This window comes from Littorina saxatilis, linkage group LG5, assembly GCF_037325665.1.
Source record: "Littorina saxatilis isolate snail1 linkage group LG5, US_GU_Lsax_2.0, whole genome shotgun sequence".
Lineage (NCBI taxonomy): Eukaryota > Metazoa > Mollusca > Gastropoda > Littorinimorpha > Littorinidae > Littorina > Littorina saxatilis.
In genome coordinates, this window is record NC_090249.1 from 41,126,800 (window position 1) to 41,151,415 (window position 24,616).

General features: G+C 39.5%; 2 protein-coding genes across 3 annotated transcripts in view; one reads left to right on the forward strand and one right to left on the reverse strand.

Annotated features, from left to right (window-relative positions):
- The first annotated feature begins 7,473 nt into the window (after nt 1–7,473).
- On the forward strand, nt 7,474–22,853 carry LOC138967142 (NADH dehydrogenase [ubiquinone] 1 alpha subcomplex subunit 11-like). Its single transcript, XM_070339641.1, has 4 exons — nt 7,474–7,676; nt 11,881–11,985; nt 14,545–14,664; nt 22,492–22,853. Exons 1-4 carry the CDS (start codon nt 7,541–7,543, stop codon nt 22,680–22,682), a joined length of 552 nt encoding a protein of 183 aa, XP_070195742.1. The 5' UTR covers nt 7,474–7,540; the 3' UTR covers nt 22,683–22,853.
- Nucleotides 22,854–23,406: 553 nt separating this feature from the next.
- Nucleotides 23,407–24,616, reverse strand: part of LOC138967139 (solute carrier family 49 member 4 homolog) — a 49,716-nt gene continuing 48,506 nt past the window's right edge. For both annotated transcript variants that reach the window (XM_070339637.1, XM_070339636.1), the window contains exons 14-15: nt 23,928–24,409; nt 23,407–23,539 (exon numbers count right to left, since the gene is read on the reverse strand). In XM_070339637.1, the coding sequence (XP_070195738.1) occupies nt 24,240–24,409 (170 nt within the window). In that variant the 3' untranslated portion in view covers nt 23,407–23,539; nt 23,928–24,239. The remainder of the gene's footprint in view (nt 23,540–23,927; nt 24,410–24,616) is intronic.

Here is a 24,616-nt window from a genome sequence, read left to right on the forward strand (position 1 = left end):
ATTATTATCAAAATTAAATTGTCGAAATCAATTTAAAAACACTTTCATCTTATTCCTTGTCGGTTCCTGATTCCAAAAACATAGATATGATATGTTTGGATTAAAAACACGCTCAGAAAGTTAAAACAAAGAGAGGTACAGAAAAGCGTGCTATCCTTCTTAGCGCAACTACTACCCCGCTCTTCTTGTCAATTTCACTGCCTTTGCCGTGAGCGGTGGACTGACGATGTTACGAGTATACGGTCTTGCTGAAAAATGGCATTGCGTTTAGTTTCATTCTGTGAGTTCGACAGCTACTTGACTAAATGTTGTATTTTCGCCTCACGCGACTTGTTACTTTCTATGGTTGAGTTAACCGTACATGCCTTCCCTTGTGATGAATCATGTCCAACATCAAAGATGTGTCCAGGCTTCCACAGGGAATGAGTACATCCTTCCACTCAGACACACCCAGCAATAAATACTGAATAGTGTGGTTGCATTCTGTGCAGAGTTGGACTATTTTTGCTGAATTAATTTAGCAGATTGACGTGTCACAACGATAATTCAACAAAAACTTTCCCACTCCGCACAGTAAGCAGCCAGGCTGTTGATTGTATATGTGCATGTGCTTTAAGTTGAAGGAAGCTCTACCCCCCGCGGGTTAGGGGGAAGAATTTACCCGATGCTCCCCAGCATGTCGTAAGAGGCGACTAACGGATTCTGTTTCTCCTTTTACCCTTGTTAAGTGTTTCTTGTATAGAATATAGTCAATGTTTGTAAAGATTTTTAGTCAAGCAGTATGTAAGAAATGTTGAGTCCTTTGTACTGGAAACTTGCATTCTCCCAGTAAGGTCATATATTGTACTACGTTGCAAGCCCCTGGAGCAATTTTTTGATTAGTGCTTTTGTGAACATGAAACAATTAACAAGTGGCTCTATCCCATCTCCCCCCTTTCCCCGTCGCGATATAACCTTGAACGGTTGAAAACGACGTTAAACACCAAATAAAGAAAGATGTACAAGTTTGAACAGATCTGTGATGATGAAAATGATCACTCACATGAGAATGTATCTGTAATTTTTTTTTATGGATAAGGTGTAGGTACATGTATGTGTGCAGTTGAATATTTGCATAGATGTGAGCATGACGGATGAACTTGTGACTGTATACTTATTTAGATAAGAGGGCTGAGATACCGATGCTTCAATTTATTTCCTATACTGTAGACTGCATGCACATATACGGACATTTTATTTTGTTTGCAGCTTTGTAGGTGTTCTGTCCCTTCATGAAATAGTCATCAGCTTAGTAATCAGTCTTGAAATAATTCCATGATTGTAATCGGTCTAGTTCACCAGAAATCACAATACAAAATTTACTGTTTTTGTCCTGCACGATAATTGATATTTGTTTCACAATGCTGTTTTTTTTTAAAAAAATTACTGTATTATTCATAGTGTTTTCTTTGCCCTGCCGGGATGAGCGATTTCCACACTCCAGCAGGTTTTACAATCTGTGGATATTTTTTTTTTAACATGCTTAATTTATTATTTGCATGTGAACACCAGTAGGCATTGCATTGATTGTAAATTCTTGACTTTATAATTTGAAATTCAGATGATAAATTATGCCGAACCATCTGGTGTATGTGAGTCATACTGCATCATGAAGAAAATAAAGATAATATTCTGTGTACACTTTTTTAAAATCTGGAATGTGTGTGTGTGTGTGTGTGTGTGTGTGTGTGTGTGTGTGTGTGTGTGTGTCATGTGTGCTCATGACCTGTATGTATGTGTGTGTGTATGTGTGCACATTTGTGCATGTGTGAATGTGTGTGTTTGTGTATACATGTGTTGGCTTGAAAAAATAAGGCAAAATATTGTCTAATTTCAAAAAGTGAATTTTTTTTCACAGAGACAAGGGAGTCCTGGACTGCTTAAAACACATCGAACAAAGACAGCGCAGACAGGTCTTGGTAAAAGAAACCACTTGTGAACCTAATTTTCACAATATGGATTTTTTTTTAAGAAATCACTTTTGTTTCCATTATTGCAATTTTAATTTGAGGCTGAATTTTAATTAGCACATGTTAAAGCTTGAAGCTGAAATGCAATCCCATAGTCCGAACTAAGTCAAAGTATGTTGGACCAAAATTCCAATGAATTTGATTAAAACATGAGGTTGCCACAGTGCTGCTTAATTTAATTTGTTAAAGTTGGGTATGGTGTCCTGACATGGTTTTATCCAGAACAGGACAAAAATACACTCTAGGAATATTATCTGGAAGAATTTACATACAAAGTTTAATAAAACTTACAAATGTATGTCCAGTAGTTTTCTGGGAATCGCTCTTCACACACACACACACACACACTTGCACACAGACACCCTGACCTAGCTCCCTCTTGATTCTCAGTCTGCTGGAAAAACTTTAGTCAAGAATGGATTAAGTGTGCCAGATTTGAGGGCCCCAAAGGGTTTAAAATTGTGATCGTGATTGGCGTTTTTTGACCTTTCTGTGACCGTGATTGCCGAAATTTCCATTTCTGTGATCGTGATGGGACTTTGCCCGTGATCCGTGATGACAAAAAAATCAAGTCACGTGATCGTCATTTGTTTTCGCATAGACCTATATTAGGTCCCTGGTTTTTGACTCACATGCGAAGCAAAAGTGAGTCTATGTACTCACCCGAGTCGTCCGTCCGTCCGTCCGGACGTCCGGACGTCCGTCCGTCCGTCCGTCCGGAAAACTTTAACGTTGGATATTTCTTGGACACTATTCAGTCTATCAGTACCAAATTTGGCAAGATGGTGTATGATGACAAGGCCCCAAAAAACATACATAGCATCTTGACCTTGCTTCAAGGTCAAGGTCGCAGGGGCCATAAATGTTGCCTAAAAAACAGCTATTTTTCACATTTTTCCCATTTTCTCTGAAGTTTTTGAGATTCAATACCTCACCTATATATGATATATAGGGCAAAGTAAGCCCCATCTTTTGATACCAGTTTGGTTTACCTTGCTTCAAGGTCAAGGTCACAGGAGCTCTTCAAAGTTGGATTGTATACATATTTTGAAGTGACCTTGACCCTGAACTATGGAAGATAACTGTTTCAAACTTAAAAATTATGTGGGGCACATGTTATGCTTTCATCATGAGACACATTTGGTCACATATGATCAAGGTCAAGGTCACTTTGACCCTTATAAAATGTGACCAAAATAAGGTAGTGAACCACTAAAAGTGACCATATCTCATGGTAGAAAGAGCCAATAAGCACCATTGTACTTCCTATGTCTTGAATTAACAGCTTTGTGTTGCATGACCTTGGATGACCTTGACCTTGGGTCAAGGTCACATGTATTTTGGTAGGAAAAATGTGTAAAGCAGTTCTTAGTGTATGATGTCATTGCTAGGTTTAGTTACCCTAAAGGTCGAGGTCAAGCATGTGAGTCGTATGGGCTTTGCCCTTCTTGTTGTGATCGTGATGGGCAAAGCATTTTTATTTTCAACGTACATTTTTCACAGCCTGCTGTATCACTCTATGATCCTCTATTCGTCAAGGTGTTTGTGATCGTGAAAACAAAAATCAAGGTAACTGTGATCGTGAAAGCTAAAATTTCCCTTCCCGTGATCGTGATGATACCCCCCCCCCCCCCCCCCCCCTTTTGGGGCCCTCAGATTTGACGCCATTTTCAGTGGTGATTTATCTCCCGGGATGAGGTACATCCTAAACTTTAGGCTAAAGGTCAGTGCTGTCTATGCCTTGATGCTACACTTAAGTTTATTTCTTCAAAAACCATTAAAAGCTATTGTAATTCAATCAAGTTTGCGTTTTAATGAAACATAGACCTGTATCCCTGACCTGTGTATCTGGCAAAGTCCTTGAGCACATACTCGTTAGTCACATCATGGACTTCTTGGAGCAACAGCTGATCCTCACCCCTCAACAGCATGGCTTCAGGAAACAACGCTCATGCGAGACCCAGCTGTTAGAGCTTATCAACGAGTTGGCAGCCAACCTGGATAGGAACGGCCAGACAGATGTCGTGGTGATGGACTTTGCCAAGGCATTCGACAAGGTGAACCATTCCCTGCTAGTCCATAAGCTCCATCACTACGGCATCAGAAACTCCACCAACTCCTGGATTGCCAGTTTTCTACATGGACGGAGCCAAGCAGTCGTCGTGGAAGGGTCAAGGTCAACCAACATCCCGGTCAAGTCAGGCGTACCACAAGGATCAGTCCTCGGACCTTGTCTATTTCTGATCTACATCAATGACTTGGCTGCGCGGGTGTCCTCCACGACTCGACTCTTCGCCGACGACACCATCGTCTACAGGCTCATCGCTGCCGCCAGCGATCATGCTGCCCTTCAGTCCGACCTACAACGACTAGAAGAGTGGGAGTCACAATGGGACATGACCTTTCACCCCGACAAATGCAGTGTGCTCACAGTCAGTAAGAAGAGGAAGACCTCCGCACACCAGTATACGCTGCACGGACACGCCCTCGAGAATGTCACCTCCGCGAAATACCTTGGAGTGACAGTGCAAGCAGATCTGAAGTGGGATATTCACATCGACACCATCGTGAAGAAGGCCAACCAGACCCTTGGATTCCTTCGCAGGAACCTCAAGATAGGAGCAGTCCACACCAAGGAACTGGCCTACAAGTCCCTAGTGCGACCTTTGCTGGAGTACGCATGCACAGCCTGGGACCCCTCCTCGCAGAAGAACATCGCAAAGATCGAAGCCGTACAGTGCAGGGCAGCACGCTACGTTCTCCACCGACATCGCAACACCTCAAGTGTCGGAGAGATGCTGCAGACCCTCCAGTGGCCCTCTCTTGAGCAACGCAGATGGACGTCCAGACTGTGTATGCTGTACAAGATTACCAACAATCTCGTCAACTGCGACGAGCTCCAACACCTCCCCAGCAGATCAAGAAGAAGCTCAAGAACAAATCAATCAATCAATGAAGCTTATATCGCGCATATTCCGTGGGTACAGTTCTAGGCGCTCTGCAGTGATGCCGTGTGAGATGAAATTTTATACGGCCAGTAGATTGCAGCCATGTCGGCGCATATTTACCTTTCACGGCCTTATTCCAAGTCACACGGGTATGGTAGACAATTATTAACTGTGCCTAAGCAATTTTGCCAGGAAAGACCCTTTTGTCAATCGTGGGATCTTTAACGTGCACACCCAATGTAGTATACACCAGAGCCTTCAACAGGATCCCAAGCAAGACCGATACGAGACTGAACAGCTTCCTCCCCAGAACCATCAGGGAGTGGAATGAGCTACCAGAGGAGGTTGTCAGCGCGGCGACAGCAGCCGCCTTCACCTCCAGCGCATCCCACCACTGCCAGCACCTGTAAACAAAACCCTGTACCCTGTCCTAGGCCACCAGTAAGTAGGGTCGATGAAGGCTAGGGCAGCCTGCAACCGCTCCGGCCGCCGGCTTGGCCTAGCCCGAGACTTGAAAATGCTGTGTGGTCCTGCCCCCCCCACCCTTCTCTCCCTGCAAATTTTTTTTTTCTTCCGCAACCCTCCAATGCGCCACTAATAGTCAGAACGTTGACCCTGGGCGTTAAATGGAAGAAGAAGGAAGAAGATCCTGTGAATGGTCAGAATGCTCCAACTCATTAAAAATTACCGGTCATTAATTGTCGATAACCCCGCGGGTTAGGGGGAAGAATTTACCCAGCATGTCGTAAGAGGCGACTAACGGATTCTGTTTCTCCTTTTACCCTTGTTAAGTGTTTCTTGTATAGAATATAGTCAATGTTTGTAAAGATTATAGTCAAGCTGTATGTAAGAAATGTTAAGTCCTTTGTACTGGAAACTTGCATTCTCCCAGTAAGGTAATAGGCTTTAATTATTGTACTACGTTGCAAGCCCCTGGAGCAATTTTTTGATTAGTGCTTTTGTGAACAAGAAACAACTAACAAGTGGCTCTATCCCATCTCCCCCCCCCCCCCCCCCCCCTTTCTCCGTCGCGATATAACCCTCGTGGTTGAAAACGATGTTAAACACCAAATAAAGAAAGAATTGTCGATAACTGACTCGCTAAAAAATCCATTCAACAACCTGCTGGCGAGGCGCATTGATACAGCCTCAACTAGTCTCGGTTAGCTTTGAGGGTCATTTTACAAGTAGGAAATATCAGACAGTAGGGGAAGGGCTCCTAATATGGACCACTTTTTGTTTCATGCTGATAACTAGCTTGTTTTCTTGCGAAGAAGTTTCATTTTGTGTTTGGTAGTCCTTCTCTCTTAGGTTAACCGTTAGGACTAATTAGAGTGAAATAGCTTTGATAGACATTCAGCAAAAATTAAATACAGAAAAAAATCTCAAATGGTCCATATTAGGAGCCTGGGCGCCTAATATGGACCAGTCAAGCGGCCTTCACGAATCACTGTAAAAAGCCCCCTATACTTCAAAATAACATGATACAACTTAGTGTACAAGTCAGACTAATTAAAATATGCTTTAGATTTATCTGTTTCGGGTCGATGAGAGCATTATTTGAAGCACACCAGGAAACTAAAGAAGCTTATCAAAAACAGAGTGAAAATAAGTGAAATTATCAACTTCCACGAAAAGAAGACTTTTTGTTATATTTTTTTTAAATCTCGAGGGCTAGTTATAGGTTATTTCCAGCAAGCTTCTTAATGAATTAATGAAAATAGCCTTTAGCTTTTATTTTCTTCGATTTGTTGAAGGTGGTCCATATTAGGGGACTCGCACATACTTTGAGATTTTGCTATTATTTTTTATTTGCAGGAGAAACTCGGGGTCAACACTGCTAAAATGTAACAAATACCGTCTTAGCTGTCATATATAGCAATTTTTGTGTGATAAAAGCTTTGGCTGTGGACACTGAGAAACGACTGAGTCCGTTTTAGGCGGCAAATTTAGAGTGAACACTGCCAAAAGTGAAAAAAGAGAAAAAACCTAACGGTTTTGAGGTTTGTGTTTCTGCAACTGTTTTGACATGTGCAAGTTATCCAGAGAGGGTGAATACAGCGAATGAAATTGTTTTGAGCGCTCTAGCGCCGTTAGTTTGTCAGAACAGGAGGTGGTCCATATTAGGAGCCTTTCCCCTATCTCTGGAAATATGAAGGCCAACGAAATACCGAGACCATAAGGTATGCGAAGCGATGACGTCGAATACGTGACGTAAGTTGATGCATGAATTCTTCGGACTACGTCAGTCAATTCCAAAGATCGCTTTTGTGATGAAAAGAATTTGTTTTCGAGTTTGCTGTCCAGAAACCCGTCAAAAAAAGAAGGGAAAATGTGGGTGAAAGAAAACAAAACAGGAGCAGAGTGATACGATAGGAATACAGAGACATATTTCTTGGGACTTGAACCTCGCAGGCAGGTGGACTGAAAAATGAAGATAAGTGGAATAACAGTGCAAGGGAGGCTACCGCGCCATACCCAAAGAGTCCCAAACCCTAAACAGGAAGTTAACCGAAACAACCTCCGATACATCCGGTGTCCTTCATAGTGCAGAAGCGAGTAGCGGTGTCAAACACTGGAATCATGTCTGAAGAACACCGCCAGAAGTACTTTCCACCCAGGCCCAGCAAATTTTCCCTCTACCCGTTTTACAGTGTAAAAGATGGTGATGAGTGCTTGAAGAAGACGCTGACTATGTCGGCCTACACTGGTGCTCTAGGTTTGTTGACAGTTTACTTGATTGCGAACAACAGTACTTCGTCATTAGTAAAGACTTTACCGTAAAATAGATTGTGAAAGGTATTGTGAATTGTTTTTGTACGCCTGCTTTGGTTAAAAGGAAAGTAACAACAACACACATGCAGTGAGTCATACACACATTCCTCATTTATCACTTTCAGTACTTCTAGATCTGTCGATCTGTCGGTGGGGGTGCCGAACATATATATATATGCAGTGGTACACACACACACACACACACACAAGATGTACATGTGCAGGGATGGCCAAATCTACAAAATTTAACTCGCCAACCGGGTGAGTAACTTCAAGAAAGTTACTAGCCCACCAGAAATTTCGCTGGCCCGGTACATACCACAGTTGCAGCATCTGCAGTGTTCATATGGCTTAGTACCTGCTATTCCGACTTGGTCGTGTGACAGACGTTTTCTTCCACACGAGATTACGTTGATTGTCTAACGAAGCCGTCAGGCTGAGTTAGACATCAGCTAATCGAGTGTGGAAGAAAACTCTGTCACACGACCAAATCGGAATAGCATTTATGTCTCACAGCTTCAACAGAGGAGAGAACAAACACGTGTTGTATACTCAAGCTTGACAAACCTAAACACAGGAACAGCCATTGTGGAGAGATCTACTTTTTGACGGAAGTGACCGAACAACTGTGAATGACGTCTCGGTATACATGGCCTTAAGTCTGAAATGGTGTCCACAGCTGAAATAGCTGTGCAACCTTGGCTCTAACCTGATTTGTACATCAAAGAAAAATAAAATCCTTGTAAAGATTAATGAGACTTGTAAAAAAAAGTATGAAGTACACACCTAGAGAAACATTGTGTGCTCAGTTGTTGTTTTTAATGAAAATGTCGCCATTATCTGAAGTCAGCAGCACTACATTTTGGCCATTTTTTGTGACATGACCTTACAGCATATTGAAACATGGTCTACTCTGTCATATTTATGGGACAGAATGTCATGAATGACTTTTCACTGAGCCAGTAAAACTCAAATGTACCTTTGACAAAGCAAAGTTTTTGAATTTTGTCAGTGAGCCTGCAGAAAATGGGGAGACAAAATTTCACAGAAAGTTCATAACTATTTCCGTAAGACTTCATTTTTGTTCACTGATCAGCTCTAAATAATAATTAAAGATTGAAACCTGATATATTTTTGTAAAAAAGTATTTTACAGTATGTTTTGCAGAGGTATAAAACATAAAAAGGGTTGTTTGACTTGTTTTTGCATGTTCAAAAGTAGTTTGAAGTTTACGTGCAGATTTTCTTGTGAAAAAAGAGTTATGAACTTTCCAACCTTTTGCCTTATAAAATGAGTAAATTGACTGGTTGGGGAACACCTAGCTTTGTAATGCATTTGGATCCACTAGCAGCAGTCACACTGAAAGTTTGCATCAAGTTCATTCATTGGTGTTTGAGTAATTGAGAAATAAAAAATTCTTGTGAGAAAGTTATGAACTTTCCTACTATCTCCACTGAGAGTGTTTTTTGTCCTTAAATGCTAGCCATGAAAGTTAAGGTTGTAGTGGAACAGCAATTTTGCATATATAAAAGTACATTAGATTTAGATACTAAGCAATTTTTGTCACTAAAGTCAAGCAGTATGCTTTAGTTAGCCATTTTCTCTGTGTCTTGCGCACTATTTTTATGTGAGAGTTACTAACTCATGTCAAAACCCAAAATATATGTAAAATGACTATTTTCAGTTTCCAAATTACACTGTACCATGATTTTCATCACAAAAAGAATCTACTGGCTGCTGACTGTTTCTTTCTGAAGTACTTAGCCGTTTTGTCATGAAGTTCATAACTTCACATAACTCAAGCTCATTTTTCAAGGGCGTGTTTAAAATAATGCCTTGTTAATAGCAAAAGAGTACATTTGACTTTATCTGGACATTTTGTAAGAAGTTTTCTGAATATCAACCCTCAAAATTACATTTTGATAATTCCAGCATGAATCTGGGTTGACTGCACGGTGTACATAACTTCACATCAACTGACCCTCAGCCCCACGGTGTGAAGTTATGAACACATGCCATGAGTATGATTTATACACAATAATTAATTTACTACACTAAATCACTACCTCAAATGATGTGCTGCTCTTCTCCAGAGTAGGCTGTTACAGTTTGATGTCATTTTTATTTTAATTTACCAGCAGATTTTAGTACGTAGCTTTTCAGTTAAATAAATGATGTGAAGTTATGAACACACAGTCAGCTGACATAAACACTAACTAAATAATGATTTCGGTAACAGTTTTCATGACTGAGTTTGGTTAAGTAAATCATTAAGTTGTTTAGAATTATTTGCAAGAGACTTTAGTTAGTTATTTTAGTATAAATGTGTGATTGATGTGAAGTTATGAACTTTCACAAGTTTCAAACAATTTGTTTTATTTTGGCAATTAAAATCTGATTTTGTAATATAAGTGCAGCTTTAGCCTATACTATAACTCTGTGTTCTCAGTTTGTCATTGTTTTGCAAATATATTATACAGTAACTGTACTAGAGACCAACATAACAAAAATTCTTGTGAAGTTATGCGCACGCTCACATTTTATGATTTTTGTTATCGTTTGTTTTCACAAATGTTTTACTTTTATTACTTAGTTGTATGTTGATTACAAAGAGTAGCTGGAGAGAAAATAAGATGACATATGCACTTTCTTACTTTGGTTTGAATTAGCCATAGTTTGTGATGTCACGGTGTGAAGTTATGAACTCCTAGGAGTAGGACATTCTAAAAAAACTTTCAGTTTCTGCCAACTCTTTGAGTCAGACAAACATTTTGGTGTATTGAAATCCTTTTGATGGTACTTTTCAAGCACATTTTGCACAAAAACAGCAAAATTGTAGATTTAATGATAACTTATGCCAATATTTGCTGTGAAAAAATTGTGACAATATTAATTTCTATAAATAATACAGATAACCAAAAAATCTTCTCCACACTTCATCTTCAAAAATTACCTTCATGTTCCAGCTCACCTTTTTCAGATTAAAAAACAAAACAAATTGTTTCCTGCCTGTATAAATTAAATTTATTATACCAATAAAAGTAAATTATGTGAAGTTATGAACTTCCCATTAATGGAGTTCACATCTGCATCATGCGTGGCCAAAACAAGTTTAACTTGCTTGAAATGCAAAGTAATTTGCTGTAGCAATTTGCTCAGATGTCTAAAACAGACCCAATACATGTAGCAACAATGATTTAACAAGTCTAAATTTTGTGACGGTGTGAAGTTATGAACTCCTGCAAACTTTTAAACCTGAATCTGTGAAGTGATCAAACATGAGTTTTCTTAAATCATAGCTGTTCCTTGCGTATTTATGCTCTAAAACACATCTCTATTTTCAAAACAAAGAAAATGTTCATTTTTAAAATTGATTTTGTATGTCACAAAAATGGACACCTATTCTGACTTTGGGCCATATATGTGAATGACGTCACAGTCATCGTCACAGTCTGTATCTTTTGAAGCATCGAATTCTTCATGACGTCTTTCTGTGTCTGCATCCGCGAAATGTTTGTTCATTCCGGAATCTTTGTCATCTATGTTCAGAACTCTGTCCTTATAGTGTCAGACTAACAGGCCTCCTGAGCGAGCCACTTTCCAAGGGAAGCTAAATTCGCGTATGGAAACAGTACTGTCGTCTGGGATGCCGTTTTCAGTATTCTGAGCGTTGAAGAATTTGCAAAGAGAAGAAACGATAACAGCAGGAGAAATAAAAGTCGTGTGTGCATTTTTTGGCTTTTGGAGGGACGATTTTGAGTTTGAATCCGTTCTTGCCATGCTCCTAAAGCGTGTAACATACAATCTTGCACACGTTTGCTTTAGTAGTGGCAAAGAAGGAAAGCGTGTGACATAAACTCGATATTACAACCAAAAGTGTTGCATTGGACCAGAATGTTCACTGGCCAGCCGGGCGAGTTGCCAGGCGGTTTCTACTACATGTAGCACAGAAGATTTTTTTACTCGCCCCTGGTGATCGGGCGGACGATTTGGCCATCCATGCATGTGGATAAATTTAACAAGAGAGAAGATTGCAGTTGTTTACTGATTCTTTGTAAACTGAAAATTTGATTGAAGTTCATGTATGCAGTTTGTATACTTTTGTTGTCAATTGTGTTTAACCTAATGGCCTTCACCAATTCTTTCAGGAACAAGCTTCGCTGTGCTAGCTGGCTTGACATCAACAACACCTGACAATCCAGCACTGGGATCCAACCTCCTGATAAGGCTGACAAAGTACAGTTTGCCCATGTGTAAGTATTGCTGACAGTGATATTAGCTTCAAATTTGACCTCTGCTAATACTAATAGTGCTACAGTAGAAATGGAATCCCCTCTACAGCTTCTATTCATAGTTTTAAGACCCCCTGAGTTAAGACTTCCACCTCTTTAACCCCTTAAGTGCCAGCTGGTTTGAAATCTTTTGCATTGCTGTCTGCCCGGAAGAAATTGAGTGAACATCCCCTGCATGCTTAAAATTACCATTACTCGCTAAACATTTTTATAAAAAAAACTTGACAATTAACAGGATCAATGCTAATACAATTAACTTTTATTTGGTAAGATGTTTTGAGTTTTGTTTTTATATAGCGATTTTGTTCTTCAGCTTTTTGTTATTTTGTTAAATTGCCACTACCGAGTGTCAATGTCATTCTGATTCATGGTGACAACCAGTCAGCCACAAAGCAGGGGATGGTGCCTCTTGCCATCATTGCTTGAGAGAATCATCATTATCCCCACCAAATAAGTCTTCCTCTTCACTTTCCATGTATTTTTTAAATTTCTTCTAACAATTTAAAGATCAATATACTTCAACAAACACGCCTACCCTGTGCACGCTATGTGCGCACTGCGATCTAGACACAATGTCAGAAATGTGAAAATGCATGGTTTACGATTTAAATCAAATGCTGAGAATTAGAATTGCTTTTATAGTCAAAGGAATTTGGCTACACATGAATGTTCATTCAATTCTCTACAAAAAGACAACAAATTGACTTAGCTCCCTTTCCTGGGAACAAAACGACAGCATTAAAAAATGTCTTGATCCAGACACGGGGTTTAGCACAGCACAATGCAGAATCAAATCAAATCAAATCAAATTTATTATTTCACATTGAGATTGAAGTGGTGGTGTATGTAAGTTGTAACTTAAAGACAAACAAAACACTACAACATGCGTATTACATTTAAATACAAATTCTTACTAATATCATTGTTTGATTACAGCATGTTTCAAAATAACTGAGCATTTTGCCTCTGATTTCAAACAAGTTTTATATTTTAATAATTGTATAACAAACAAAATCATGGCAAATTAAATTTACAGGCTAACAAAGGCTCTATGTGAAAACAATGTTGGAGTTGTGAATTATCTCCCTTTGACTACCAAATGATGGTGATCACCATTGGTTTCAAAATAAGGGTTCACTTAAAGGCACAGTAAGCCTCCCGTAAACCATCACAGATACGGTCAGGCTTTTACACACAGTACAAACACCCTTTCATTTAAACACTCACCGATTGAGAACATCCTAGGTGCCCTCCGTAAAGAGCGAACAATTTTCAAAGAATTTATTTTTGCGTGGTTTATCTTACCCCTGAGCCATCGTGAACCCGTGTGATCCAGTTTCCCTTTTTCACAATGTAGTCGTCAGTTAGTTATTTGAATGCGACTATTTACAATAGCACGTTTTTATGCACGAAACAAACGGCTGTGGTTCACAAGAACTCTAGCCATGGCTTTTGACTGTTGAGAGGAACGGCGATATGCACTGATAAACCGGCGTCGTCTGCTACGACCCTTGCGTGACCCTGCTTCCGGGCTTTTCTTTTTTCAAACTTTCACAACTTCGAATTGTACTGATCTTGTCTTGATGAAAAAAGAATTCTTTTATGATTAAAGAATGTTTGTGTAACAAGCTGTCAATTTATTATTTAGATTTTAAAAGTTAGGTCTAGCGCAAAAACGCACCACGGTCCAAAAACATTTTGATAATCATCGATTCACGGCTATCGCCAGTTTACATCGATAGAATGAGACCCGAAGGGAAGTAACTCATGTTTGACCTGAGTTCAGGATGGGTCCAAAAAGTGTTCGAGACAATCTGCAAAATTAATTCTTTAAAAATTGATCGCTCTTTACGTAGGGCACCTAGGATGTTCCCGTTTGGTGAGCGTTCAAATGGAAGGGTGTTTGTACTGTGTGTAAAAGCCTGACAGTATCTGTGATGGTTTAGGGGAGGCTTACTGTTCCGGTATTCATAACAGCCGTCCAGCACCAAAACGAGGCGCCATTGCTGTTGAGGCTAAGTCCACGAAAATAAATTCTTTGAAAATTTCTTACGCTCGACAGAAAGCAGCCAGGATGTTCCCGTTCGGTGAGCGTTCAAATGGAAGTATGCTTGTACTATATGTAGACGCTCGGGGAGCTCTGTGATGGTTTACGGGAGGCTTACTGTGCCTTTAAACAAACTTGTGATTTTGGACAACTTCAAATGTAGCAATTATAAAATAAAAAGTCACAATTCACTGCTACGAACATCCTTCTCTGTATGGAAGCATACTTTTTGTGCCGATCATGTGAAAACACGCACATATGACACAAAAAAACAGTTAGGTGACCCTGATTTTTGAAAAAAATTGACTGAGGGAAGAGACATTTGCCAGTGGATTGAGTATGTTCAGCAAGTATAGCTGTATGCAATGTAAAAATCTCAACTGAAATAAACAGATCAAAGAGGAAGAAAAACCTAAAATCACCTGTGCTACAAGTCTTCATATGGTTTCATTTATACATATTTTTGTGTGCAGTCGCAGCAGGAGGCATGTTTGCAGCAACAACGTGTGCAGTGGCAAATATCCGTGGTAAAGACGACCCTTTGAATCATTTTGTCGCAGGCCTGACCACCGGCAGTGTCTTCGGAACTGCATGTAAGTAACGGATTTGCTTGGATCTGTGTCAAAAATGTGCACATGAAATATTTGGTCTTTAGTAAGTTTCTTAAGTCTTTTAAGGCTTGATGGACACCTGGTGATCTGATTACGTTTGTCACATTTTGAACATGTGTCAAAAAGCTCAAACAGAGAAATGGTTCTTTTGAAGTCGAAACTCTCCTTATCTCTAATTACCGTATTTGACGGATTACAAAACGCACCGTTTTATAAGCCGCACCCCCGACTTTAAAAAAAAAAATTGGGACGAGCCACGTATAGGCCTCGTCACTATATTAGCCGCCGTCGAAAAAAATATGATCAGATCGTGTCAATCGATAAAAAAACCCAGGCGAACGAAAGTACGGTATTTGGCGAAATCGGCTCCGAGAATAAACAAGTGAAACAAAGAAGAAAAGTGAAAAAGTTTGAAGAAAAAGATCACACACACAATTTGTAACCAACACACACATGTAGTCCCGTCCGGAATAAGCTTTTTTGGGATGATTTACGACTTTTGCGCACATTTCGAGCAGACGAAAACACAACATGGCGGCTCTCGCTCCTCCAACTATCGCGCGCGCGAGATCCTGATACATCCGGTGTTTCTCTCTACGCTATCTTGTCACGATGACTTGTTAACAAACGAATATTTGCGAAAGAAAGAGAAAAGCGCCGAGTTTTGAGTAGAGAGCTAATAAAGTACCGGTAATCGCTAATCGAGCGAAATGAAAATCCGCGGCGACTTCCATTAGGTGAATGCTATTCAAGTTTAGGTAACGTTTTAGCCGCATCTTTTTAAGCCGCAATGCGATTTAAAAAAAAAAAGTCGCGGCTTGTAGTCCGTCAAATACGGTAGTCAGTGTGTACACCTCCTGCTCTATTATGTCTGGTTGTCAAATGACTCTCCAATAACCTGCTTAGGGTGTATGATTATTAATTCCTAAAGCTTCCTCACACACACACAAACACATGCTAAATCATTCTGGGTTTACTCTTTCATTGTTTGGCATTTCCTTCTCCTGGAGAGAGCAACAGATTCAGAAGAGATGTGGAATGACTTAATACATTAAAAAAAATTCCAAACAAGCATATTATAATTATGCTTCTTTTGCACATGTATTGTTGCTGTTCCCGTTTTTGACGGGCATGGGAATTGAAAATTGTAAAAAAGGCGGAACATTTATAACTGAAGGCGTCAAGTCGACGGCGCGAAGCGCCAAGCCTTACTAGGGAGGTCCGGGGGCATGCTCCCCGGACAATTTTTTTCTCCAAAGAACCCAGATGGTGCAATCTGGTGTCATCTGAGCTCCAAGTTTGCCATTAAATTCTGTTTTTAGAATCAGAGTTTTTAGTACAAAAATGTACCAATTTTTGCTTTTTTGAAGAAAAAAAATATATACATGTATTATGGTTTAAATTTGTAAAAACATTGATCTGTTGAGACAAACAGGAAAATGTCACTTGTAACACAATCTGTTCAATCTGGTTTACTTTCAAACATAAAAGTTCAATAACTGAGGCGGGTGGTAGCAGTGCGTGAACAAAGTACGGAAAGTTTTCGCGGGCTTTTGCGCAAAGGTCAAAGTAACCGGTGCTTTTTTTGTGTGCCTCCCTCCTTTATTTTTTCGGCGGACACTTTTGCATTTTCGGCGGAACAAAAAAAAAATTCCCAGGTTTGAGTCCATTATAGTATTTGGTCAGACCAGCCCATAGCGCCACATTCATTTTTGACTCACATGCGAAGCAAAAGTGAGTCTATGTGAGCCAATGTCAAAAGGTGCTGTCTGAAAACTTCCAAAATCAAAGTTCATCCAAAGTAAAAAGACTGATGATTTGAGTCGCTTAACACATTCAGTATGTAGTTTCTAAAGGAGAGAAGGGAACATATTTCACAACGGCTGCGTTATTTGGCCGTTAGGTTGAGGCTTGACGAGTGTCTCTTGTGGCATGTAAGGACATAAACCTGATTTTTTCCATTTTTTTTTCTAGAACTTTCATTTCTACTGAGCTCGCATATGAGTATTGGGGTGTAGATTAAATATAATCAAGGTAAAAGCGCATAAAATGTGTATGTTAGCAACATGAATTCATTTATTGCTATCACAGTCACAAACGGTATGTGCTCCATACAAAAGTTCTTTAATTTGAGGTTTTCTCAGATATTGTTGAAGTCAAAGCTTTGAAACTTCACATACTTGTATGATTGTATGACCTCCAGACATGGTGAGAGAGTAGTTGACCTTCGTCACATTTCAAGGTCACGGCGGGGTCGTATTGGGTCAGAAAGTGATAAATTGGTATTTTCTCGAAAAGTTTTAAAGCAACAGCTTTTAAACGTCACACACTTCGTTGTTGAGATAATATCCAATCCTGATGCTCAATTTGGTTTACTCTTGTGAAATAGCAAGGTCATAGCAGGTCTGGCTTAATGAGGAGAAAAAAATGTATCATTGTTTTTTATGTTTTTGGGGCTACATCTTTGAAACTTCACAAATTTCCAGAGTTTGATAGCCTACACACATGATATAAATATGGGTGACCTTTGTCAAATGTCAAGGTCACGGTGGGGAACGTTGTCTTTGGGTCAAAAAGGGAATAATTTGGAATTTTCTCAAAATGCTTTGTAGCGAAAGCGTTTAAACTTCCCATACTTCTATGTTTTGATGAAATCCAAATATGTGCGAGTTTGGTTCTCCCTTGTCAAATATCAAGGTCATAGCAGGCCGTCTAAGGTGAACAAAAAGTAAAAAGTATCATTGTTTTGAATGTTTTGAGGGCTACATCTTTGAAACTTCCACATTTCCAGGGTTTGATGTCCTCCATAGATGATACAAATATGGAAGACCTGCGTCACATTTAGTTTCCCTTTTTCACAATGTAGTCGTCAGTTAGTAATTTGAATGCGACTCGATGTGAGCTTATCTGACTATGCACGAAACAAACGGGGTGAGCGATGGCTTTTGACTGTTCAGAGGAATTGGCGATAGGCATAAACCGTCGTCTGCTACGAGAACCACGACCTTGCGTGACCCTGCTTCCGGGCTTTTCTTTTTTCAAACTTTAAAAACTTCGAATTGTACTGATCTTGTCTTGATGAAAAAAGAATTCTTTTATGATTTAAGAATGTTTGTGTAACAAGCTGTCAATTTATTATTTAGATTTTAAAAGTTAGGTCTAGCGCCAAAACGCACCACGGTCCGATTGTCTCTGAGACAATCCGCAAAATTAATTCTGTAAAAATTGCTCGCTCTTTACGTAGGGCACCTAGGATGTTCCCGTTTAGTGAGCGTTCACATGGAAGGGTGTTTGTACTGTGTGTAAAAGCCTGACAGTATCTGTGATGGTTTACGGGAGGCTTACTGTGCCTTTAAGGTTTGTAATGTTGGAGTCTTTTTTTTTTATTTCTTTTTTTTTTATTTGTTCCCAAGCACATCATTGTGGGGCTTTTAATGAATAACATGCATTCGTCCACTCACAATATATTTTCTTTCATCCTTCAACATTTACCTTTCAAAAAGTCTATAGTATTAAAATTCATGAAACAGACGAAAGGCATCTACGGATGTATAGATACATAATTGACCACACTCATTTGGAATACATTCTGACAATTCATTATAAAGACATCTTTAGAGAGACAGAGAGAGAGAGAGAGAGGAGAGAGAGAGAGAGGAGAGAGAGAGAGAGAGATAGAGGGAAAGAGAGAGAGTGAAAAGGGGGAGGGGGGTCAGGGGGTAATGATGGTGGAGGTAACATTTACAATTGTTTTTATTAAAAAAAAATTACTAAATATTTGTCTTGGAACTTTTTAATCAAAAATAAATATTTCTGATCTGCAGTTGCCTTTCGAAGATAACAAAAAGAGGCATTGAAGCCTTGGTTTTCTTATAAATACTTATGCACATTTTAGCAACCAAAATTATACAGTTTAATTCTTTCAACAGAGTTGCATGCATTTTTCGATTTTTAACTCCAAACATGATTTCATGCACAGTTAACTTTATCTGTTTATCCAACTGTACCCAAATATAAAATTCAATTTGTTTCCAAAACTCAAGCACCACTGGGCCAAAGAAAAAAAAGTGTTCTATATAGTCAATGCTATTACTACAGTGTGAACAAATATTGTCTTCCACAACTTTCATTTTACATAACATAATATTTGTGGGGTAAATATTGTGAAGTAATTTCCATTGTAATACTCGTAGCCTTGTCTCTTTAACCGATTCAAAACTCATCAGCCAATCTTTCTTGTCAATTTCATAATTAAATTTCCTCCTCCAAAATCCAATTGCACACGGTTCAACAAGTTTCATGCTTACTAATTCTTTTCTAAACTGTTGTGCGTCGTGTACTTTCTTACCACGATAAGAGGGGATATCCTTCAAATCAATTTCTTCCTTTCCGTGCATCATCTTATTAATAACATTTACAACAACAGCACGAACCATGTTATATTTCAAAATTCTCTTTGGGGATTTTCATAAAACATCACAAATGAACTGATAGGAAACAAACTCTTTTCTATGTAAAACATCATATACGCTAACAAGACCCTTTCTTGTCCAATCTTCAAAATACAGTACATTTCCATCATAAACAAAATATTGGTTATTCCATAAAAGCGGATTAAATAAGTTATCGCAGACAAGTGCTGGTTTAGCTTGTCAACTTTCAACATTGGGTTGGTGCATGTCTCACAGAGGCACTGCAGAAAAGTCCGACTGGTAGACAGCAGGATGTGTTTTGGGCGCCTCCGTGCAAAAGGGGTCAGAGATATTTTGTACAACGGATTTTTAGATTTGAACATTTCAAACAAGTCCTCCACTTTCTTGGTCAGAACTTTCTTCTGGATCATTGACACTTTTGACACTGTACGCTTTCCAGGCACATCGATTGATTCCCTGTCGTAGAATTTCTCCACTTTTGTGTCTGTCGGACGTTTACGCACGTACAGTTGCTTGAGAGTTCTACAACTGTCTTGATGTACTGCTTGTCGCTTGAGTAACGTTTTAATGAAATTTTGTTTCTGAAGAGACTCTTTATCCCGCTTCCTGGAAATGGCATTTAATGCCATTTTTACTGACTTCAAAAAGCTCACTGGTCTTGCGAGATTCGTCAGATTGTCTTTTTCTTGTTTTCTGTGGTATCTGTCCATTCTTATTTTGTTCAATTCCCTCTTCTGTTTATCTGTCATGGAAGATCTTTTGCACTGCCGAAACTTAGCATTTTCTTTGGTTTTCTTCTTCTGCCTGTCTGCAGGTGTCTCCGCTTTACGAATTATGTTTTTAATAGCCGTTTTATTCCTTTTTGCTGCAGTTAGCGGAGAGCTCTTTTTCTTTTTTCTTTCTTCGCACGAGCCCTGGGACACACACACACACACACACACACACACACACACACACACACACACACACACACACACACCGCACATTATGAGTTGTAATGTTGAGTATCGGTATCCTCATATTTGTAGTTCTTTAATTGTCCATGCAATGATAATCTCGGTGTGAAACGGCAGGTCTGCAGCAAACGATTTAAACTGAAAATTATTAACCCGGAGACGGGTTTTAGCGCAAAACATTGGGTAGTTTTTTTCTTGGTTTATTTCTTTAAAAAGAATTTTACATAAACACATTCCTAAACCTACCAAAATCTGACACATTTTGCGCACTTGCATGCATGCGTGCATCGGTGCGTGCGTGTGTGTGCGTGCTTGCTTGTGTGTGTGAGTGCTTGCATGCGTGTGTGCATGGGTGCGTGCGTGCGTGCGTGCGTGCGTGCGCGCGTGTGTGTGTGTGTGTGTGTGTGTGTGTGTGTGTGAGTGTCCTCGTTACAGTCTGTACACTGAAAGGTAATCAAATTCGCATACTCAATTTTTAATTCGACTCTGGATTAGATGGATACTTGACAGAAGATTCTACAGATTTGTAAATTACCTGCTAAACTGTTTACGATGTCTTGCTTTCTCGCGATCCAATGCTCTCCGCTCGTCGGTCCGGTGTTCCCTCCAAGCCTTGCTCAATACGTTCTGTCTATCCAGGTAAGCAGCATACTCCTGGTCGGTTTTTTTTCATCCTTTTCTTGTATTCCGAGCATCGCTGGGCACCGGACTGTGTTTTTTGGGCCGCGGTCTTAACACTAGCGCGCCGTGCGCGAAGTTCAGAAAACGGCCTAGATGATTGGGAATTCTGGCCCATTATTATTTCTTCCTGGTCATCTCAAGAGAGTGATGAAGAACAAGCATTTGTCGATAATTAAAGCACGTAATCAATCTTCTAAAACAGTGGTTTTAATTACATAAATTTTGTTTGGATGGACAAATGACGTCGTGTGTCTAGTGTGACCTGTGACGACAAATTGTTCTGTCACACAATAATGACAATTCCTTTTTATTTCTTCTTTTCAAAAACTGTGATTATGAAGCAGTCATTTGATTTGCTTCTGACTGCTAGCAAAAAAAAAGAAAGAAATTAAAAAATTTGTGGAAAAAAAGGAAATTTGATAAAAAAGTGTCTAGTGTGACATTGTGACGACAAAGCTTAAATTAGCCAGAAATGGTACCAAACTTCAAAATATAGTGGTTATTTTCATTGTTTTTCCTTTTCACCGACAGTTTTTGTTCAAAACTGGTTCTTTTGTGTATCTAGTTGAACAACAACATTTTTTGGAAGCTTTTTTAAAGTTTGATTTTTTGTGACGCAAAGAGTCACGCTAGACACGCAATTTTCAAACTTTAATAATTTCTTTAAAAAACGGACAAATGGGAAGAAAAACACACAGAAGTATGTATTGGGGTTTATGCAATCATTTGGTTTAAATCCAACTGCCCAGAAAAAAAGCTTATTAGCATTTTTTATAAAACTATCGAGATTACTCAAACACCTTGTCAAAATACGTCCCTAAAAAGCACTATTTTGCGTAATGAATGAGCAGCAGAATTTTAACTGTTTATAGTTAGTCTTTGGTTTTTCTCTGCGATCATCTTTATTCATTAATCTCTCAGAAAAACCAAAAGTTCCATCTGAGTGTACATTCAGTAAATAGTTACAGAACTTATAAAATACCTAGCGTACCCACAGCACCTTTTGACATTGGCTCATGTACTCACCCGAGTCGTCCGTCCGTCCGGAAAACTTTAACGTTGGATATTTCTTGGACACTATTCAGTCTATCAGTACCAAATTTAGCAAGATGGTGTATGATGACAAGGCCCCAAAAAACATACATAGCATCTTGACCTTGCTTCAAGGTCAAGGTCGCAGGGGCCATAAATGTTGCCTAAAAAACAGCTATTTTTCACATTTTTCCCATTTTCTCTGAAGTTTTTGAGATTGAATACCTCACCTATATATGATATATTGGGCAAAGTAAGCCCCATCTTTTGATACCAGTTTGGTTTACCTTGCTTCAAGGTCAAGGTCACAGGAGCTCTTCAAAGTTGGATTGTATACATATTTTGAAGTGACCTTGACCCTGAACTATGGAAGATAACTGTTTCAAACTTAAAAATTATGTGGGGCACATGTTATGCTTTCATCATGAGACACATTTGGTCACATATGATCAAGGTCAAGGTCATTTTGACCCTTATGAAATGTGACCAAAATAAGGTAGTGAACCACTAAAAGTGACCATATCTCATGGTAGAAAGAGCCAATAAGCACCATTGTACTTCCTATGTCTTGAATTAACAGCTTTGTGTTGCATGACCTTGGATGACCTTGACCTTGGGTCAAGGTCACACGTATTTTGTTAGGAAAAATGTGTAAAGCATGTGAGTCGTATGGGCTTTGCCCTTCTTGTTCTCTTTTTTTTATCCAGTTAAGAGCCAGAAGTTGGGCTGGGGATTGGGTGTCACTTTCGGGCTTCTGGCGTTCGTCATCAAGGCCCTCAAAAGTGAAGGCTTGGTGAATATCGATATGAACACGCTGCGACGAGAGAAGGCCTTCACAGAATACCAGAGAAGCTATTTCACCACCAGGCCCGACCCAGAGGGGGATCGTAACCTGTAGATAATCTTAGTTTTGTGTGTGTGATATTTGAACTGTTATTTTGTGAAAATGAGTTGTTATTTGTGACTGTATGTGCAGACATACTTTGGTCTTAAACAAAAACTTTGGGAGGCGAAACAGGTTTATGAATGATAGCAGGTAACCACATGGGAAACTGTTCTGTGATGTACATGAAGTAAGCAAAGGGAAATGAGTACTCACGATAAAAAAAAGCAACAAAAAAACACACACACATCAGCACACACACCAAAACGCAACAAGAGAACAAACAAAAAACTAACAAAACAAAAAACACAGACATGTTCATACTGCTTGTTGACTGGTGACATCCATTTTCTTACTGTTCCAAAAAAAGGAGAAAAAAAAGAAAAAAGGGGAGAGATAAGAAACTAGATATGAATATTTCATTGTGTTTTGACAGTGCAGACTTGAAAAACTCTACCAGTTTCACATTTGTGATTAATTAAAGAAATGAAAAGAAAAAAAAAGCGTCTGTTGTGTTCTGTGAGAGTGTGATTCCTGTGGTTTTGTTTTGTGACTTGTGAATAATGACATTGCAGTGGAGGCATTAGAGTTGCAATACCTTAATACTTGTCACAAACACACACACACACACTCACACATTGTCACAATCTGTCTGCATAAGTTAGCACAATTACAAAGGGCTCATTCCATAATTATGTGGTCCGGTTAAACAAGGGAAATAAGCACTAGGGACACAATGTACTTTGGTGCAAGAGTTATGAGAACTCTGCATAGTTTATGATCATGTTGTTTCCTCTATGATCAGGCGTCGAATAAACAGACTGTACAATGATCACAGTAGATTGTTTGAAAACTAGTACTGCATTGAATACCTCCCTAGGGCGGGGATGTAGCTCAGTCGGTAGCGCGCTGGATTTGTATCCAGTTGGCCGCTGTCAGCGTGAGTTCGTCCCCACGTTCGGCGAGAGACTAATTTCTCAGAGTCAACTTTGTGTGCCGACTCTCCTCGGTGTCCGAACACCCCCGTGTGTACACGCAAGCACAAGACCAAGTGCGCACGAAAAAGATCCTGTAATCCATGTCAGAGTTCGGTGGGTTATAGAAACAGGAAAATACCCAGCATGCTTCCTCCGAAAACGGCGTATGGCTGCCAAAATGGCAGGGTAAAAAACGGTCATACGCGTAAAATTCCACTCGTGCAAAAAACACGAGTGTACGTGGGAGTTTCAGCCCACGAACGCAGAAGAAGAAGAAGAATACCTCCCACAAAAACGGATCAGCTGCTCACAGTAACCAAACTATGCGGTGTTAGCAAAACAAAACTGAAATCTTTATTTTCATGTGACAGAAAAACAGTAGTTTTGAGTGGTTGGCGATTGCTTTTTCATTATTCTCTTGCAAAAACCGATGAACTATCTTAATATCACATTGCTTTCACATCTGATGTGTGAGGTGCTGGAAAAGCAACTTTAAACTGGGAGACAAGCTAGCGGGTTACCCGCACCCCACTTTTACTTACTAAACGTATAGAAGTCAATTCTTCAAAAGTACAGTCTCTTGGCATGTTTAATATCACAATGATCTTGTGTCTGATGGCTGCGGTGCAGGAATAACAACCTCTATGGAGAGACGAGGGTTGTGTTCATCAATTTCCAGTCTGTTGTACTGTTCCTTCATCAGGAGCAAGAGTGGCAGACACACGGCAGAAGCTCCGGCCAGAACCCAGTTGGTCCACATGGACCCTGCAATAGAGTGGTTGACTGGTCAGAGTATGAAATATCAGGGGAGTTTTAGACTTTTTTTTCTCTTTTTTTCACACATTTTCAGGAGTTTATATTACATAATTATTGCATTTTTCACACAAACTCATAGTGCCCTTTTCACGTATTTTCAGGAGTTTACAATACATTAATTGACTTTTTCACACATTTTTAAGAGTTATTAAACTT

Coding starts and splice junctions, on each gene's coding strand:
- LOC138967142 (XM_070339641.1), top strand. CDS start 7,541: ATGTCTGAAGAACACCGCCAGAAGTACTTTCCACCCAGGCCCAGCAAA. Junction 7,677..11,880: donor GGCCTACACTGGTGCTCTAG/GTTTGTTGACAG, acceptor CAATTCTTTCAG/GAACAAGCTTCGCTGTGCTA. Junction 11,986..14,544: donor AAAGTACAGTTTGCCCATGT/GTAAGTATTGCT, acceptor TTTTGTGTGCAG/TCGCAGCAGGAGGCATGTTT.